This window comes from Toxorhynchites rutilus, chromosome 1 (genome assembly GCF_029784135.1).
Source record: "Toxorhynchites rutilus septentrionalis strain SRP chromosome 1, ASM2978413v1, whole genome shotgun sequence".
Taxonomy (NCBI): Eukaryota; Metazoa; Arthropoda; class Insecta; order Diptera; family Culicidae; genus Toxorhynchites; species Toxorhynchites rutilus.
The window spans coordinates 128,097,076-128,116,160 of record NC_073744.1 but is presented as its reverse complement, the minus strand read 5'-3'; the positions used below and the strand labels follow the sequence as shown (position 1 = coordinate 128,116,160).

Here is a 19,085-nt window from a genome sequence, read left to right as displayed (position 1 = left end):
TTGTAGAAGTGCTGGTCAACCAGGCCATGTTGGATCGATCGAAAAAGGTAGTAATCGGACGGAGCAATGTCTGGAGAATAAGGAGGATGAGATAGGACCTCCCATTTCAGCGTTTCCATGTATGTTTGACCGGTTTCGTGACATGCGGCCGAGCATTGTCGTGCTGCAAAATAACTTTCTCGTGTCTTTGCTCGTATTGTGGTCGTTTTTCCTTCAGTGCCCGGCGCAAAAGCATCAATTGTCGTCGGTAGAGGTCCCCTGTAATGGTTCCATTTGGTTTTAGCAGCTCATAGTACAACACACCCAGCTAGTCCCACCAAACAGACAGCATAACCTTCTGACCGTGAATATTCCGCGTGGTCGTCGATGTTGATGCATGGCCGGGGTATCCATACGTTTTCCGACGTTTTGGATTGTCGTAATGGACCCACTTTTCATCACCAGCAACGATTCGATGCAAAAACTCTTTCTTTTATGCCGTTGGATCAGTTTGCACGTGAAAAAACGGCGTTCGACGTCTCGTGGCATCAATTCATACGGCAAACAATGTCCTATCTTTCGCATCATTCCCATTGCTTTTAAACGCTACTCCAAGCGTATCTGCAAGTTCCTGTTGCGATTGTGACGAATCTCGATCGAGTAAAGCCTCCTATTTTTCATCTTCAAACTTTTTTGGCGGCCCGGAACGTTCTTCGTTTTCCAAGTCAAAATTACCACTTTTAAACCGTGCAAACCACGTCTGATGTTCGCTCAGTTGGAGTATGGTAACCATAAACTTTCACCAACATGCGATGACTTTCCGCAGCTTGTTTTTTTTATATTGAAGTAACACTCCCCGCACAAACACTCTTGTTGGTACAAAATTTAACATATTCGAAGTGGCAAAAAACTATGTTGTTCACGCTTCAACGTTTTGACATATACTGAAAAAGACGCGCAATGACAGTAGCTTTCCAACGAATGTCTGGAAATTTGATTCACTGGATTATTATCAAGTTGCGCCATCTATTGTAAAACCGAAGAAACTTACCTAATATAATGTGCAACTTTGTCGAAGAAAGTATTGCTCTAAAACCAGAAAAATGGGTCGAAAAGCTCATGTCCGCCCAAATTGTCCATCGGTACCAGTGTGCATGGTCACACACATCGTTTAACTGCAATCTGAGATGGCGCTATCAACTCCTAAGATAAGTTGGCATGAAATTTGTCATATGTTAATTAATAACTTTCAGCTTAAGAATAATGTATGCATCATCCCAATGAGTTCATCTAACACGAAGTTACAGCATTTCAAATACCTCTGAAGGCTTCGACGTTGCACTTTGCTACGCTATTTTTTGCTGAGTATATATGACTTATAATGGGAAGCTTAGGGTTTTGTGAAATGTAGCTTAGATCGATGTCGATTAAAGATTCCTAATGAATCGATTCTAAATAGAATCCAATCCCCCCTATTTTCTCATGTACCGATAGACCACAAGACATCGAATCCGCTAGGCATTAGTAAACCGCATGTATCGTTTAACGGTGGCCTTCACAGATGCGGATTAGCGAAGCGATTGAATTGCATCACGTTTGAGTACAATGTGCCGCGGCCCAACAGTTGAACGCCGATTAGTAATCGTTTGAATTTCATTACACTGTTTTGCTCACCTGTTCATACATCAACGCGCTTTGTATTGGATGATTAAAATAGTTTGGCCTAAGGCAAAGGGGAGATATTTAATCACGAGGGCGAACATTGAAAATTATTCAGATTGGTTATTTATTGCGAATTTTCTGCTCCATTTAGAGGTATAATTTTGATGATACATATCATACATGGAAAATTCACTCAAACCGCAAACTTAACCGAGAAATATCTATATCTACAAAGTATTCTAACATCTATAATATACATATAAACCTAACAAAAAAAAATGGTTCGAACCACCGAACCTCAGTTTCTCAGAACCGCTTTCTGCTTACTGAGTTTGTAGAAATCTTTATGCGCTTCCTGGTAGTACGGTGTCATGGTGTAGCGCACCTTCTCGAGCCATGCCGCCAGCTTGGGTCGACCCTCGAGTGGATCGAGACCGACAATCTTAGGCTGCTCTACTTCGCAAGCGGCCAGAATGTCCGCAATGCTGATCTTCTCGCCGGATATAAACCGTCCCGGTGCGATCCAATCCCGCTCCAGGTGGTCCAGGCTTTCGGTCACTAGCTGTCGATATTCTTGGAGTGTTTCTTCGCTGGTTCGTTGGTTAGCAGAACGTTGCTTCGGTTGCACGAAAGCATTTAAAACTTTCGAATGATTGTCGAGATGCCACTCGAGATACTCATCGATTTGGGCGCGGTCTCTCCGACTGCGCGGATACCAGTGATCGGGGATGAGCTTCTCTCGGATCAGATACTTTAGAATGGTCACTCCGTTCGATAGTTTGAAACCATCGTCGATTATGCTGGGAACATGCTCGAACTTCCCGAGAGCCTGCTTGTATTTGTCCGTCTGGTTTTCACCTGTAAAGATTACAATATAGAGATTGGTTTTGTTATTGGTGTGTCTTACGGGTGACTTTAAAATGTTATGGTTATAATCACGAATATGATTGTGTGTTGTCAGTAAATTCCAGAGACAATAAATGAAACGTACAAAAGAGTCTGGCATGAGTGATAATATCAATCGGGTAGCGCTAGTAATGCAAAATAATATCATTTCAACGCTGGTAATGCAAAATAAAAAATCTGTTGAAAATAAATTTTGTCAACGAAGATCCAGTTTATTCCTTCCCGATTCTTTGGTTATTTGAATTATAAGTCCAAGTTACTTATTTAGAAGGGAGAATCCAAAATTAGCGACTCCCTTTTTTCTTTTTATCAAAAAATCATAACTTGGAAACTGCTTGGCTGATCGGAATGTAATGTTCGACAAAATTGTTGGAAATTTTTGGGGCTACACAGGAAAAATAAAAATAAATTTCAGAATTGACTAAATTCTCCGGCATTATGTCAGTACGAAAACTCGCATTTTTGAACGAACTGTACACAACTGAAAAACTTTGTACTAACTTGTTGTGGCACAAAGTGCAAATACAAGTAGTTCTTATAGATCCAACGCGTTTTTCTCAGTGGAATGTGAGTTCTAAGTGCCCATCCGAGCAATGGCTAGCGTATTTTGGGTCATCTTGAACTGCAAATGAAAAACCAAGCCAATTGACGAATTTACGCGAAGTCGCATCAGTTCATGGGACACCTAAAGGGTGTACCGTTTAAAATCCGCACACACTAAAATTGCTCTAACTTTTGATCCGTGGGGTAAAATTAATTTAAAATTTGCGTAGACATAGTTTAACACGTTGAGTCCCAAATTGTTCTTGCTGCGCTTTCCATCCAGCCCGCATCAAGAGCGTTTGCACAATATAAATGTTGGTCCCAGCTCCCAAAAATACTTATTGTATAAATAGAAAATAATCAGAAAATCGACTAGAAAATAGTCACATTTTGTAAAACATCCGAAAACAAACCATATATAATTATACCGTCATTCGCGGAATGGAGTTTCTTTTGCTGACAAACAGACTAGACTGTGTTTCAAATGATCGTATAATACTCATTTATTTCCATTTCTTCTACATTGATGAACCCTAACTGACAAGGCACAGCAGGAGAGAGATAACGGCTCATGGGCTCTATTATAGAAATCGAGGCGATAAGAATTTCGCTCGTTAGCCCTTTTTTTCTATTATAGGTACCGAGCAATTCGATAGCATCGGGAGTGATAGCCTTTAGAATGTTTCGAGTTGTTTGGTTTGCTTGTTGCATATCTTCAGAGAATTATTTTTGGTTTGCGTCCCTGATATGTCCCTTTGAAAAACATTTCGGAAACCCCGAAATATATGCAATCGTAACACATGAAATTCGAGCTCGGTGCGAGATTATCTCGATTTACAAAACACGAGATTTTGCTCGGTGTAATAGTGATAGTGATTGTATCGAATCCTTGATTTGATTCATATAAGAGGGCCCTATGTTAGTTTTGTTTATCTCTGAATGTGTAGGAAGATAATAATGTTTACGAAGGAAAACGGACTACAACCAGATTCCACAAAAGCTGTATGTGACTGCCAAGGATAAGTTGGATGTTCCCGAGAATCTCCGGACACAGAAGATGTCGAAGTTCGCCAACAAGTTCTTAATTTGGCAAGCGATTTGTACTCGCGGAAAGCGGAGTACACCTTTCGTTACCGCAAGCACCAAGCATATTTGAAAGAGTGTCTCCAAAAGTGGTTCCTCGGTCTCCTGAAGGCTTACAACGGTTCGGCGATCTTTTGGCATCATGCCACCACACGAAGGACGTGCTGGAGTGGTATGAGGCAAATGATGTTGATTTCGAATCGAAAGATCTCAGCCCCCAAACACTCCGGAACTTGTTTCTTCTTACCCCCTTTGATGATAATCGGATAAAAACTCGAACTTTGAGAATTAATTTTGTGTGTGCGGATTTTAAACGGTACACCCTTTACATTGAAGCCCAGTTATTATTATGATTATTATTTTTTATTTCTATTCGAATTTATTTCACCCACTAGATGCTGTCAGTTAGTGGTAAGAAAGTAAGATTTTTGTATACTTACAATGGTTTCAACACTGTTGACTTAGTAATCATTTGTTTGTGTTGATTTATTGATTGAAAGAAATAATTATCGTATTTAATTGAATTCAACATATTTACTTTGTGAGTAAAGAGTTTCAGTTCGAAATCCCATGTTCCAAATCCCATACAAAGTACTAGAAGCTAATAAATAAACAGGCAAATAGCATTAGCAGATGTCACACTTGTTCCTTCATTACTCTAGAACCGCCATACCCAACCTTCGGCCCGCGGGACTCATGTGGCCCAGCCTTTGGATGGCATTATTTATGGCATTATGGCATTATTTTTAACTATTTTGTATGTGTAACAATAGCGAAAATTTAAGAAATCATCACCCAATTTTCTTAAGTGGGACTACGTGTTGACAATGTGGATAGAGAAAATATTGCAGCTCCGTCAGTTTTCAATTTATGGAGAGTGGAGAGTGTTTCTGTATTTTTGCACCACATCATTTCTACATCTGCACTGGGGTGTAAGTTTAATATTTCGAAAACGAAAGCGTTACGTTTAGGGTGCAAGGATTTGAGCGTTAATACCTCTCTGCCGGTTGAAAAAAGTGGTATGACAATCGCTTTCGGAAGATTAAATGTGTATGAGTGATGTTTGTTTCTTATTGATCCAAAAACTTCTTCCCATGGCTCAAAAACTGTTTTGGAAGCAAACTATCAAAATCATTAAAAAAATATGAATATGATTGAAAGTCCATCGATGCCAAGATTGGTCAATGGTTGATTTATGTCGTCGGATTACCGTGAAAGCCGTGAAAGCATGCCTGGTTCATCGGGCGGTGCTCACTACCGGGGGAACGCATTTGATTTTGCTATCAGAAACATTACATTAACTTTATGTATGACGAATTTCATGCCAATGGTCAAAGTCAACGTCAACGTCAACATCAACATCAGAGACAACGTCATCTGCAACATGCAAACATGAACGCCATACATAGAATTAATCAAAAGTTTTAATAGCAAAATCAAATGCAGTCCACCGGTAGTGAGCGCCGCTCGATAAATCAGGCTTGTGCGAGCCGTTGATGGCAAACACCAGAGTGAAGTGCTTTTTTAAGTTTTTTTTTTAAACTGAATATACAGGAATCCACGTTTATCTTTTGTTGACAAATCATAGAACGAAGTATATTTGTATGTTTTGAAACGGAACTGAAAACACAACATTAATATTCAAAAGTCGGAAACCGCAAAAAGACAGGTGTTGTCACGTCACAAAAGTATTGGGCTGGCAACAAGCGAATTCAACTGTAAAATATTCTCTAACTGATGATTCTTACAGGAATTTTTTTCATTTTCGCTTTGACTTCGTTTACTATTTGGAAATCGTGTAATTTATACATGAAATGGGCCTTTTTAAGCAACTTTGCATACTTGAAATATTCAATAAAAAAAGTAGTCTACTTTATTGAAAGGGCCAACATTTTTTTTTGATTTTTCACAAAAAATTATAACTGAAAATCAATAATACCTACTAAATTCGGGTCAAAGGATTAAATGTAGGAAATTGTTTTAATTTTCATAAAAAAAAAATTAAAAAAAGAATCCGGTGAAAAAAAATATTTAAAAAATTAAAATTCATTTTTCTCTTTTTTGTTGTTGTCACGTTACAAAAGAATTGGGCTAGCAACATGCGGATTCAACTGTAAAATATTGTCCAACTGATGATTCTTAAAGGAAATTTTCTCAATTTCACTTTGACTTCGTTTAGTATTTGGAAATCGTGTAATTTATACATGAAAACGAGAATAAACCTGTTTCAAAGGGATAGAGAAGAGTCAAAACGTTGTCACGTGACGATGGGTCTTCCCACTCTAACATTATCTCCCTCTCGCTCCAATCCTGTCTGTTGGGGGCCTCTTTGAACACCTTTTTTTGTTTTTTCTCAATTGAAATTCTATCTTCAATAGTCACAATATTCTTTTTGTTTATTGTTTTCTCTTCTCTATCCCTTTGCTTTCTTGTTTCGATTCATTTGTTTCGTATTGGTAAGTTAAGTTAAGTAAGTAATGATTTTACCTATGCAGCTTTTGCAGCTATTCTGTCAGGGGGTTCACTTATTATGTCGGGGGGTCAATTATGGTATCCAACAGGGTTATCAAAGAAATGGACTCAACTAGTATACGATACTTCATGAGAAAAATGGCTGATTATAGTATTAAATTCTCCAATAGATTAGAACTGAAATTTAAGTACTCAATCAGAACAAAGAACTTTGTAACCCTTCAACCTTTAAGTTTTTTTTCGTCCATTTCTTATCGATGCACAAAAGTAGCTACACTGCAGGGAATATGAAAAATCGTTTTCAGTATTTTGAGGAGAAAAGTTTTTAAACTTTTAGTGATGAATTTGCAAGATTTAAGAGTTAAGAGTATACCACGCCAAATAACAATTTTGCAGTTTTTAATTTTTACCGAAACAAAGGTGCTTTTGTTTATAAAACAAAGCGCAGGACCCAATATGTTGTTCCGCTGATGGGCGCCGCCCGAAATACGGTCAAATTCAGCTGAGCTGAAGAGTTGTTCCAAATTATCCGCGCACTTATATGAACTGAAAGGTTCTGAGCCGCTCATCATGATGAGCTGATTGTCCCATCTTTAGTCTGCGTATATGCATGTGGGAACAAAATTGCTCCCGGCTCGCATGTATTTGCAATGCCGATTTCCCCAAGCACCTTGATTTTCAAGTCTCCTCATGGTCGGTTCAATTTAAGGAGCACAAATTGGACCAATCAAAATGTGGGATTTATGGCATTTTGATAATGCTTGACATTTCACAATTATTCAATGGTTTACCTAAAAAAAATGAAAAACGTAAATTTTATTCATTGTGATAGACGCGTAGAAATATTTCCTATGAATTGATGCAACCTTCTTTGCGATCTATTAAGAAATGCTCAAGTTATAAGCATTCAAAATCATTCACTTTTTCCTACATGTTCAGTTTTCAGATTTTCAATTTACTCTCATATATTCCTGTTAGACGTAGTCTTACGTCAAAAAATGTGTGACAAATGTCATATCATTAGTAGATTAGTAAGAATCAGTAGGACAAACATCCGAAATAGAAATTGATAAAAAGTATAGTATAAAGATTATATTCTCATGATTATTTTGTATACCCTATATTTATATTTAAGTGATCTATTCCATTAAATTCGTTTTGCAAATCCCATCCAATTTTAACAAGAATAACGTTACATATGAGTGACGTCCCAGCGAACATTAAATCGTATAACTAATGTATATACAGCATTACTCATCGAGATTTACAGTTATCTCGAATAATTTTTTTTGTCAAAAAAATGTTTTTTTGGCATTTGGTCGTTTTTCCGTCTGAAAAATTGATTTGAAAAAAAAATTTTTTTTTGAGATAACTGTAAATTACGACGAGTAATGCAATTTTAAGACATTTGGCATCCAAATAATTTTTTTCAAAACCTCGATTTTCAGTGATCTTTCGTTTTTTAAAAAACTAAATTTTTTACGTCTGTGACACTAATAAATGAAGTTCGAATGGGCTAATATTTTGTATAGGATATATTGTGCAAATCAACATTTCGTAGCTCCGAATGAAAAATCGAGATAACTATTTTTATTGGCACCCTAAACCATACTTTTCGTTTCGCATGCCGAAAAAAAACTAAGTATCAGAGTGCTGATTTTTGACAAAAAAAATTTCGAGATGACACTAGATCTCGACGTTTCATGCCATTTAAGACATTTGGCATCAAATTTTTTTTCGAAAAACCCGATTTCCTTTACTCTCCCCTTGGGTAATTTTTCGATTTTCAAAAAACTCAAACTTTGACCGCTTTGTGCCACTCTCTCTTAAGTCCGATTGGGCTGAAATTTGGCATAGGGTGTTTTTTCGAGGTGGTGAACATTTTTCATGTGGTAACTTTTTGAAATTTTAGAGTCGATTTTTTCCCATACATTCATTGGCACCCTAATATACATGTATCTAGTACGATTCCTGATTCACGAAGTCCATTGCTCACAGTTCGACTAGTTATGATTTTATACGATTTAAGATATACACAATGTACACTTTGATCGACATCATATATGATTTTGAATCGATCCCACTTTATATGCGACTTAGAATACACCAAGTTATATGATTTATGCTGGGGTGGCGACGAACGCGTCTTGACATACAAAATAAATAATGAAACTATTAGCACAGAAAAATGTTGTCAGTAATTGGGTTTTACATGACGTCGCGTTTTACCCCATCACTTGTATTCGAGTACATAATGGAAATGTGAAAATCGAACACAGTCCATATTGATAACAGAATTGTCACCAAGCTCCGCAATAAAACCGAAGTGTGCGAAAATGTGAATGAGTGCTAATTGGAGTTTGATGAACTCCGCTGCATGACACCATATGTGTGCTTCAGTGCGCGCAGAACTCTCGGTAAATTGGCACTGGCTCGTTCGGTTGCGAAACTGTTGAATAAATTGCGTGCGTATGGCCAGAGCCTCGGTGCGTATAGGTAGATGTGTAGTCGCATTCGTAGCCGTCGCGGACATGGCAATGTGGACGCGTTTACAAATAACATACAGCCACCAAATATATTCCGGTTATGACGGCCGATATGCTCAAATTAGGAATCCGCCGATGGCGGCTCTCACACTGAATCCGCTAAATAGCGGACACATAACACACCTTCCATTAGGGGTTCTCACATAATGAGTGAGATCGTTTGATATGTGTGTGCGTTAAGTATTATGGCGCGGAATATTTGCACAAACCAAGCGGAATGAGTCGCTGGTTCCTTTGAGACGGTTGGCTACAACCGGCGGCGGTTGTAAATGGAAAACAGAAATGACCTTCAAAGAAGAACACCGATCAAAATAAACAAGTTCGGAGTGGAGAAAAAAAACTCAAACATAGCTGATATAAAACAAGTATGTAAATAATAGTAGTGGGCTGTGCATCTGAGGCTTACCCAATCCGTAATAATAAATGGAGAGATTTCTTTATGTGTTCTTGTTCTACCAGAACTCGTTTTCGTTCCGCCAAGAATGACGACGGAACGCATCTGTTCCAAAACATGAGAAGTCGCCTTGAAGTTTTGTTATGGTACATTGATTTCCGGGCTACCTTTGAGTCGTTAGTGAAACATGCGAAAAAACAAGGAAACCCAACCGAGAATGGGGTGCACACTTCAACGCGCAATACACTTTCGGCAGCAGTAACGCATGTTTTTAATGAAGTGATCGTATCGATAATGAATCAATTATAGATCTTCGAAGTGTGTCCATTCGATTCATTTTTTCGATTCTTCTTTAACGTCAATTCAGGAAACTCCTTTTTTCCTCTCATTACTAATTGCTATATATCTTAACTTTATTTCACTCTCAAGATTGATAGTCAGCATGACTGGCAAATATGATGTTACAACAGTGAAGAAGTCTCGCTGGAGCAACCAATTGAAGTCGAATTATTGCTTTGTTGGTAACAGTCTGTTGCAAAAATTATTATTCGGACTCATCCGTCTCATTATTCCTCCCCTCATGGACGAGTTCATCCCCTCATGGAGGTTTCTAGCAGCTTTTTCGGGTCCGCACTAGGATTGGGCGATCTCGGATCGATTTTTCGAAGATCGATCTTTTCCATTCCGATTTCCGATTTTTTGGATCGATCTTTTTGACCCGAAAATTGACCGAGAAAATTGATTCTTTCGATTTTCGATTTTTGACGTAGGACTACGTCTTTCATTTCTATACCGGGGTGTAAAATCAAAGTTTCGAAAACGAAAGCGTTACGCCGGAGACCGAGATTTTGAGTATTAATAGCTCCTAAACAACTGAACGAAATGTTATGATAAACACTTCATTCGAAAGATTAAATGTCTACGCGTTCTATACTTGTTACTTTCTGATCCAAAAACTTGTTTCAATAGTCTTAAATTTGCTTTCAAAACAGGCTATTGAAATCACCAATCGGTATATAAGCGAGCGGAAATCCACTCAGTTCTAATTGAACAGCGATTGGAGCATGTTGTCGCTGTTGTGGTGAAGCTCTTCATTTATCATGAAAGCGCGGATGAACGGTGTCACCAAGAGCCTATTTGTACACCTTAGGCCAGAAGGGAATCCATCAGGAGGAGAGTGATGCCACAAACGGTTCCCCGGGATGATCTCGAAGCAGCTGCTACACACACACATACATGCGCGGAATTCTTTCCGTTTGGATGCCATTCAGCATCGAGAAAGATCCGGAAAATAATCTGCCAGTTCCTCTGGGAATTTAAAAATACATTCATGTGAAAGAGTTTATTTGAATGTTTTCTATCCATGTAACACTGTGACCAAATATGTTTCAACCAAGTGCTATTAACAGATGGTTATCGAGTTAGCATTAACCACTGGTGGGCTTCCAGTATCGAGGAAACTGTGGAAATATCTAATCGTTACTGAAAATAATCTGTCAGTTCCTCTGGGAATTTAAAAATACATTCATGTGAAAGAGTTTATTTGAATGTTTTCTATCCATGTAACACTGTGACCAAATACATTTGGTTTTGTGATTTTTCAATCAATCGCAATTAACAAGATAGCTTCTGAAGATTATTCTTCTCCATCAGTAGGATATTTCCGTATCCAATATTGTATGTGCCCGCAATCGATTATTGCTCAGTCGCCGAAAGTTCCGAGCTCAGAGAGTTCATTCCCCTCTAGTTTGCCTTCCAAATTGCCATCGTAAACCACGCCTTCTCTCGATTCAATCACGCACAAAAAGCATACTTAAGCGATATTCTGGTGGTGAAACGCATTCATTTTTCGTGAGGACATCGACAAGACAACATCGTTGTTGACGGCGAAAGATCGAGATCTGCCCTGAAACGCAAGCAGTTTGTTTGAAACTGTGAGGGAGCACAGAGAAGCCGATCCTTCAGGAGAAGAGAAGGTGACCATCGAAGCAGCCGCTACACATACACATACACGCACGGAATTCTTTCCGTTTGGATGCCGTTCAGCATCGAGAAAGATCCGGAAAATAATCTGCCAGTTCCTCTGGGAATTACTTCCATGTGAAAAAGTTTATTTTAATGTTTTCTATCCATGTAACACTGTGACCAAATACATTTGGTTTTGTGATTTTTCAATCAATCGCAATTAACAGGATAGCTTCTGAAGATTATTCTTCCCTATCAGTAGGATATTTCCGTATCCAATATTGGATGCATGAAACCATGTGCCCCCAACATAACGCTCTCGTTTTCGAAGTTCTCCAAATATTCATTCATTCAGAATGAATTCAGATTCAACTTCAAACAAATGATCTCTAAATCAAATGATCTCTAAATCAACCCACTTCCTGTTTTTCGATCTCAGAAAAACTTTTTTGTAGATCTGTGTTTCAGTACACATCAATTTCAATCTCACCAATGACCATCTAACAATGTTTTAAACATAATGAATCGTTTCTTCTACGATTTAACTATGTACAAATGCTGACCGAGACAGAACTAGCGGCAGCAACTGGGGTCTCCAGTGGCTCATAAGATCACTGAACTAGATGTTGACATCAATTCCAGGCGAAAGGTTGTTCTTAAAAACTGGCACTAAAATCAAGAATCGGCTTCGTCTGAATGACAAACGTGTGACACGACTGGCTTTTATGGAATCGTTGTCAGCTGAGTTATGGACAGTTATCAGTTGTTGAATTTACAGTAATGCTTAATAAAACGACTCCATGACGTCACAAAATGAATACCCTGGGAAATGTTTTTTTCTGGACTCTAAATTTGCTGAGGAACAAAACAAAATGCTTTTGATGTTTGGATAGAAATATGGAATTTGTATTCCATGTCTAAAGAAAACACGACACTCCTATAGAATAAGCAGATAAATTGGAAAAAGATCTTTTGATTTTTCAAAGATCGATTCTTTGGTACCGATTGATTCATTGGATCGATCCCTACGCCGTTTGGAGAATCGATTCGACAAGATCGATCTTTTCATAAAGATCGCCCAGTCCTAAGTACGCACACATCTAAAACCCCCAGGTTGAAAACCTCTCCTCTCTACAGCATGCTGGTCGATGTCTCCACATTCGCTGGATGCACAATGTAACCCTCTATCAGCGATCTCATTCTTTTTCCGGGCTGATAGTGGTAGAAGATATCTTCGCTCGGTGGGCAGGATGATTCGAGAATACAGTCTTATCAAGTTAGGCTGTTCATCGTGGGATCTTTAACTGCAGCTAGAATCACTTCTCCGATTGCTCCCAGAACTGAGGACCTCATCGCAATCGTCATCAACGGTTCGCCTTGCAAGTTACGGACGACGAACAACAGTGCGCTTTGATTTTTTTTTTCTGATACCGACTTGCCGGAACATTTCTGGAATATCGTCGGAAAATGAGACTTCTCGTTCGTACAATTTGATTTTTCGTTGTCATCAGCAAGTGTGAGTTGCTTAGGCTAATCAGTAGTCCAGGAGCGGTCCTCTTCAATCTCTTGACCGCAGGCGCAGGTGCTTGAAGCAGCCTCAAATCCAGCGATTGCTCTGGCAGTTTAAGGTTTTCTACAGATTCTATGTGAACGGACGTTAACACTCAGATCAATTGAAGTGTCATTCGCTTCCTCGTTACTCAGCTTCTCAACCTCTATAGTCTCATTATTTTCATTTATTCCGCTAAGGAATGTTCTCTACTAATCCACAATCGCCTATTCTACGAGTGTTACAGACGAACTATCATCTAAGAACGCGTAGGTGTTCACTGTTTCGTTCTTCCTCTGAAGGGTTACAGGAATGAGTTTGAATAATGTCGTTGAAATTGGCGAATATATAATTTGACACAGCATTCATTAGAACCGGAACTACGCAGTTATTGGCGAAGTTAATAATTCCATAGTTTCAACCGCAGTTCTTTGTGGTTGCATCCGTCTCGCTCTTCCTACTTCTCGGCCTTTATGTTCCTGCATACAGCCCAAATCAAGTTGTACGCCGAGTTTGGAGTTTCAAGAACACGAAACCCGCCGAAAGAAACCCTGCTTCTGGGGGAACGAAAAAAGGAAAGCATGAGCCTTCTAGATTTGTATTGGTCAGTGAGTGTCTTGGCTAAAATCAGCCGCTGGATCACGTTTTGCATCTATTATAGATAGTCGTCAATTTAGCTGTCGCTAGCGCTGTTTGTCTGAGGATGACGCGGCGTGGCGCCCTGATTTATTATTCATATTCCAGCATTTGTCCTGATCCAATCCAATTTTGTTGACGAATCATAATCAGAGCCTTACAATTTCGCTTCAATTGACACATCCTCACTCACTAATGAGCCTATCGTCTTTCAATTTGCTGCGAACTCATGCTTTCTAAAACTAATGCCTCTTCAAATGACAATGAATTCGAGCAGTTTCAATCTTCAAGAGAAAGCGTTTGCTTTCAACTTCAAAGGAAATGACAGCAAAAAAGAAGGAAATTGAAGAATCGATGTTTCAGTGTGAGTAGAGAATACTCACAATCAAAATGATTCTGGCTAAAGAGAACGGCAGAAGTAAAAAGCAATCATCGAAATTGTCAAGCTCCGATGATAATAATTTTTTTGTATTTTGTTTTGTATTAAAAAAAATAACGTAGGATTACGTTTATCGGGAACACATTGGGGTACAAGGTGAAAAACGAAAAATCTGCCACATCGCGAAAATTGTCCGATTTCAAGCGTTTATTACTCAAACATTTTCGTGAATTTTTGAGTTATTTGCATCAATAAACTAACCATTAAACAATTGAAAAATGTCAAGTATTATCTACACGAGAATCCCGCGCTCTGATTGGTTAATTGGCACAAGGTATCTGTGCTCTCCCAGTTGCTCATTCAATACGAATACAGGACTGTGCAATGGATTATGCGTTTGGTTTGATTTTCCGCTAGATCCCACGTTTTGATAGGGTTAATTTGCTCTCCCCCAGTCCTTATCTCATTCCCCTTCGGCATCTTTCATCGTGCACCATCCAACGACTAATCACCATCCTTCTGCCATCATCGCTCGATTGTATCACTGGTGGAGTGTACAAAGATTGCTCAACAAACTAAACGCTCCTTTTCAGGGTCATTAAATTTTTCAAAATCAATTTGCAATAATAGCTTAACGTAATCCTACATCATATGCTGTCGCTTCACGGACACAACCCTCCTGTAACTTTTTTTTGGTGACTAAAATTTAAAAATGCATAAACGAAAAATATCATTTTACCGACGATTTGCGTCGAAAGTATCTTTGTCTCACAGAAAGACATAACGATTATGAGACCAAGTGCTGCATATGTGATTTATAAATGTTGGTGGTCAATAGCGGTATGTGTATTTTGTCATTTTGTTGGAACAGAAGCTTCGAATCCACCATGAATCCCAACACCGAAACATTTCAAGAATAATCAATTGGAATCCACCTCTAAATCCATGCTCAGAAGATTTGGGGTGCAGAAGGAACTCTTGCGTTTCATACATCAAAAAAGCTTCAAATCCTTGGATTGTCTCCGGCACTATTGTGCATGATGTTTGATGGGACGGAAATCGCCCAGAAATCTTCTGTGGTCGTACACAACAGAAACCATCGACTCCGGAGTATTTTAACCGCATGGATCGTCCGAGAAATACGGTGAATAAATAGATTTAAGTATTTAAGTATTGGGAAGTGCAAATCACATACAACGGTTTTATTTATTTATATCTCAAAAAATTTATAATGATTTGGTCATAATCGGAGCTGTGACAGGTGTCCTGATTTTCGATTCCGACCAGATGGTATCCCTACGAGTTTCCCAATAAGGGTACGATATGGCATTGGTATATCGACTATCAACCGTTTTTGAGCAGTTCCAGAACGTTGTGTAATAGTTCTGCTGAAAAGTTTATAAGGTAACACAGTAAAACATTTTTTTTTTGCAAAATTCTATTTTATTATTCAACATAATTGCCTTCGAGGGCGATACAGCGATCTTGCAACTTGATACCATTTTTATAGTACCCTTTCGGTTTTCCTCAAAATAGGCCTCAGTTTCGGTAATCACTTCATTATCGGTCTTAAATTTCTTGCCAGCGAGCATTCTCTTCAGGTCTGCGAACAGAGAATAGTAGCTGGGGGCCAGATCTGGAGAATACGGTGGATGCGGAAGCAATTCGAAGCCCAATTCATGCAATTTTGCCATCGTTTTCATCTCTTTGTGATTTTTCCATTTTTTTTACAATAATAAAAGTTTCTTCCCTCTCAATGCTGTAACTCACAAACCAATTGGCCGATTGCTGTCAAATTTTGACACGTATCCATTGAAAGATGGTGCTTTATGGTGCCAAGTAGATTTTTGCAAGAAGTGCCATCTAGAAGTCAACCTTATGAACTTTTCAGCCGAACTGTTAGTTGGATACGCTCTTGACGCATTGTGATCCAAAGATACCTTTCAGTAGACGCTTCCAGCACAGGCATCGGTGCAGTTTTCTTCTATGAATTTTTCAACACTTGAAGAAAATCCAGTACGCATCGAGATCTCGACTCGTTGCATATGAAATACCTTCCAAAGTATTTTTCAGGAAATGAATTCACTCATTTGAGTTGATATAGTTTTCTTTTAATCTCGTTGACGTTACAAATGAAATCAAAACTATTTTTGCTTGAATGTAGGTCAATAAAATAATGTTTTTCCCATGTACCTATAACACATCACCACAGGAGAACGACTGATCAGATTTGAGTCGTTTATATATCGTTGAGTTTGTCTCCACCAAAATTACAATGATAGAATAATTTTTAGATTATTAGAAATAAAAATGAAAATTTGAAAAAATGGGCTACGCTTGTACTGCAGTAAAAAATGTGATCGAAAAAATGATAACGCATTTGTTCTACAATGACAGGTTTCTAATTGGAGTTAATTTTTTCATTTGGAACTGATTTTGACGACATTGTGATTCATGTTTCGTCATCTTGAAAATAATAATGGAATTCCAGGTGGAATATGCATATCTATGCAGTCATTCCATGCCAAACCGATATAGTGGTTCTCGGAATTTCGTCAAAAGTGGTAATTTTGTTCTTTATCGCAAATCATTAGACCCGTATTTTTTATTTTTTTTATTAACGTGACCATTTCCATTTTAGGGTGGTTTTTTCATATAACATATCTCAATATCAGAGATGCTTTTTTACGTTTTTGAGATATGATTTTTCAAAGTTAACCGGTGGTCCGAAAAATAAATTTTACCTCTTCCATCAAAAAAAAAGTTTTTTAAATTCATAACATTTGGACTACTGAACCGATTTAGATGATTGACATATTAAATTGAAGCTTTCAGCTTTCAAGATAAAGTATAAAAAATAAAGCACGAAAATCAAATCCATTTTTTCTGCAATTCCAATATTTTTTAATAAATAGTAGCTCATTGGCTACAATTTGATATGCCGATCATCTAAATCGATTCAGTGTTTCAAAAGTTATGACTTTTTGAAAAAAGTAATTTTTGGGAAAGAGTGAAAAAAAAAAATTTCCTACCACCCTAAAAAAACGGTCTAATGTTTTGCGATAAAGAACAAAATTACTACTTTTGACGAAAATATGGGAACCACTATATCGGTTTGGCATGGAGTGGCTGAATGAATACACGTACTGAATAAGTGACCAAGTCTCTGAAAAATATTTTTTGGTTCAGTCTGAGTGAACCAAGTACACATAGCGAGTCGTGAAACCCTATTGATTTACCTTGAAAAGGGTTTTTTTTTGTAATAATATAATCACACGACCTAGAACGATTGAAAGCTACTAAAACTACACAGCTTCAAAGTTTGAGTTCAAATTACTCGAAATCATAATTATGTTCTCAAGGAGTAAATTCACGCCCTGATAACAAATCATGTAAACTTCATATAAGTATTAACTGAACAATGTGTTTTAATATGTTCTTTTCATACGAAAGATCTATGCTATAATTCGTATGATATCTTTCGAAACAGTTCCCAAAGTGCAGCTCAGGTGTTCGCATTTATCACAAAAAAAATTAGTTAGGCGTCTTCCGCCTTTCATCTTTCTGTTTGAACATACAGAACAATGCTCTTTGTTGCAATCCATGGAATTTTCCAATGAGCCTTTCCTCAAGCAAGGATGACAACTTTTGTTTATACTGAGTACCGTTATATATTATTCTTAGGAGTGCCGTTTTGGATTCGTGAACAGATTCACTACTCGTGTGAGACATTTAGGATAGTTGTTGTAATTGTCTTTGATTCATATTTAGTAATAATTTCTAATGTATAATTTCTAATAGTGATACACTCTATTTTATTCCAAAAGATATACGCGAAGTGCTTTTAATTATTGTGAACAATAAACCGAACTTTTTTATTACCATGTTTTATTGTCAAGTGTTAATATTCTCGCATTTATGAGCAGTTATATTCTATTCTTGGAACGTTCTTTACGAGGAAACTGAGCAGTATCCTGTAATGTTAGTGTAATGCAAATATACACTTAGATTTTATAGATCAAACCATAGAAGTAATTCTAAGCGACAAATAACTATAACTTAACTAGTAAGCCGCACTTGGTTCTGGAGGGGCGCACAGTTCGTTGGCGCAAATTTCCATAAGTCGTTCTCGACTAGCAGCCGTATAAATTATTTACAATCGATGACCACAAAGGGAACCTCTTGCGTTCCCCACAGGTCATTCGGACGATTGCGCGCTGTCTGTTACGCTAATATGGTCACAGTATGTTTAACTATTTCAGTTGTTGTCGTGTTACTTACCTTTGGTGGCACATACCGGAATCGGATCGTACGGAATTTTGGTGGCCTCGAAAAACATGTACAGGGCACGCGATTGCGTCGAAAGAAGATCATAGAAGAATTTCACCGGTCGTGGCATCGCGCGAGAGTGTCGCAGTGGTTTTGTTTCTGACGGGGGTTAATTAATTCGAACCGATTTTTCGGTTACGCTGAGAAAACGGAGGACGGGACGGAGGAGCACAAAAATCGAATTATCGATTCAACACTGTCTCACTGTTTTTTTTTGCAGCAGGCGTCTATCACTTAAGTCACGTAGCGAATCACGCAGGGTAAAGCGGCAAGGCGCAAAGGAATCTAGTTAAAGGAGTGGGCTTAACGTGCGTCTGCTTGGACAGCCACTTCACACCAAACTGATTCGCGTTCGCTTCGCTGGAGCCGCCAAGCGATGGCCTGATACCACAAGTTTCTGTTGCTTTTGTCGTCAATATATAAATATGGAAGCGCCTCTGTGCTTGCACACACAGATATTATGAGCAACGCGATCACCGCCAGCTGAGATCCTGCAGTTTGTCTGCAATCCGTAAACAAACAGTCACTCAGCGCTTACTATGCGCTGACGTAAATTTATGTTTGAATCATAGATAAGCACACGGATGATTTCTATGTGGACAGCAGGTTTATGTTTCTTCAATAATAATAATTATTATTTAC

General features: G+C 38.2%; 1 protein-coding gene across 1 annotated transcript; it reads right to left on the bottom strand.

Moving 5' to 3' along the window:
* Window positions 1-1,741: 1,741 nt before the first annotated feature.
* On the bottom strand, window positions 1,742-18,829 carry LOC129761881 (glutathione S-transferase theta-2-like). The gene is made up of 2 exons (XM_055759711.1): window positions 18,396-18,829; window positions 1,742-2,499 (listed from the first exon to the last, which is right to left on the bottom strand). Exons 1-2 carry the CDS (start codon window positions 18,511-18,513, stop codon window positions 1,940-1,942), a joined length of 678 nt encoding a protein of 225 aa, XP_055615686.1. The 5' UTR covers window positions 18,514-18,829; the 3' UTR covers window positions 1,742-1,939.
* Between the last annotated feature and the right edge of the window lie 256 nt (window positions 18,830-19,085).

What these genes read in the sequence shown, in the direction of transcription:
- LOC129761881 (XM_055759711.1), bottom strand. Translation starts at nt 18,513, where the DNA reads ATGCCACGACCGGTGAAATTCTTCTATGATCTTCTTTCGACGCAATCG. An exon ending in TCCGGTATGTGCCACCAAAG is followed by an intron (nt 2,500 to 18,395) that starts GTAAGTAACACG and finishes TAATCTTTACAG; the next exon opens with GTGAAAACCAGACGGACAAA.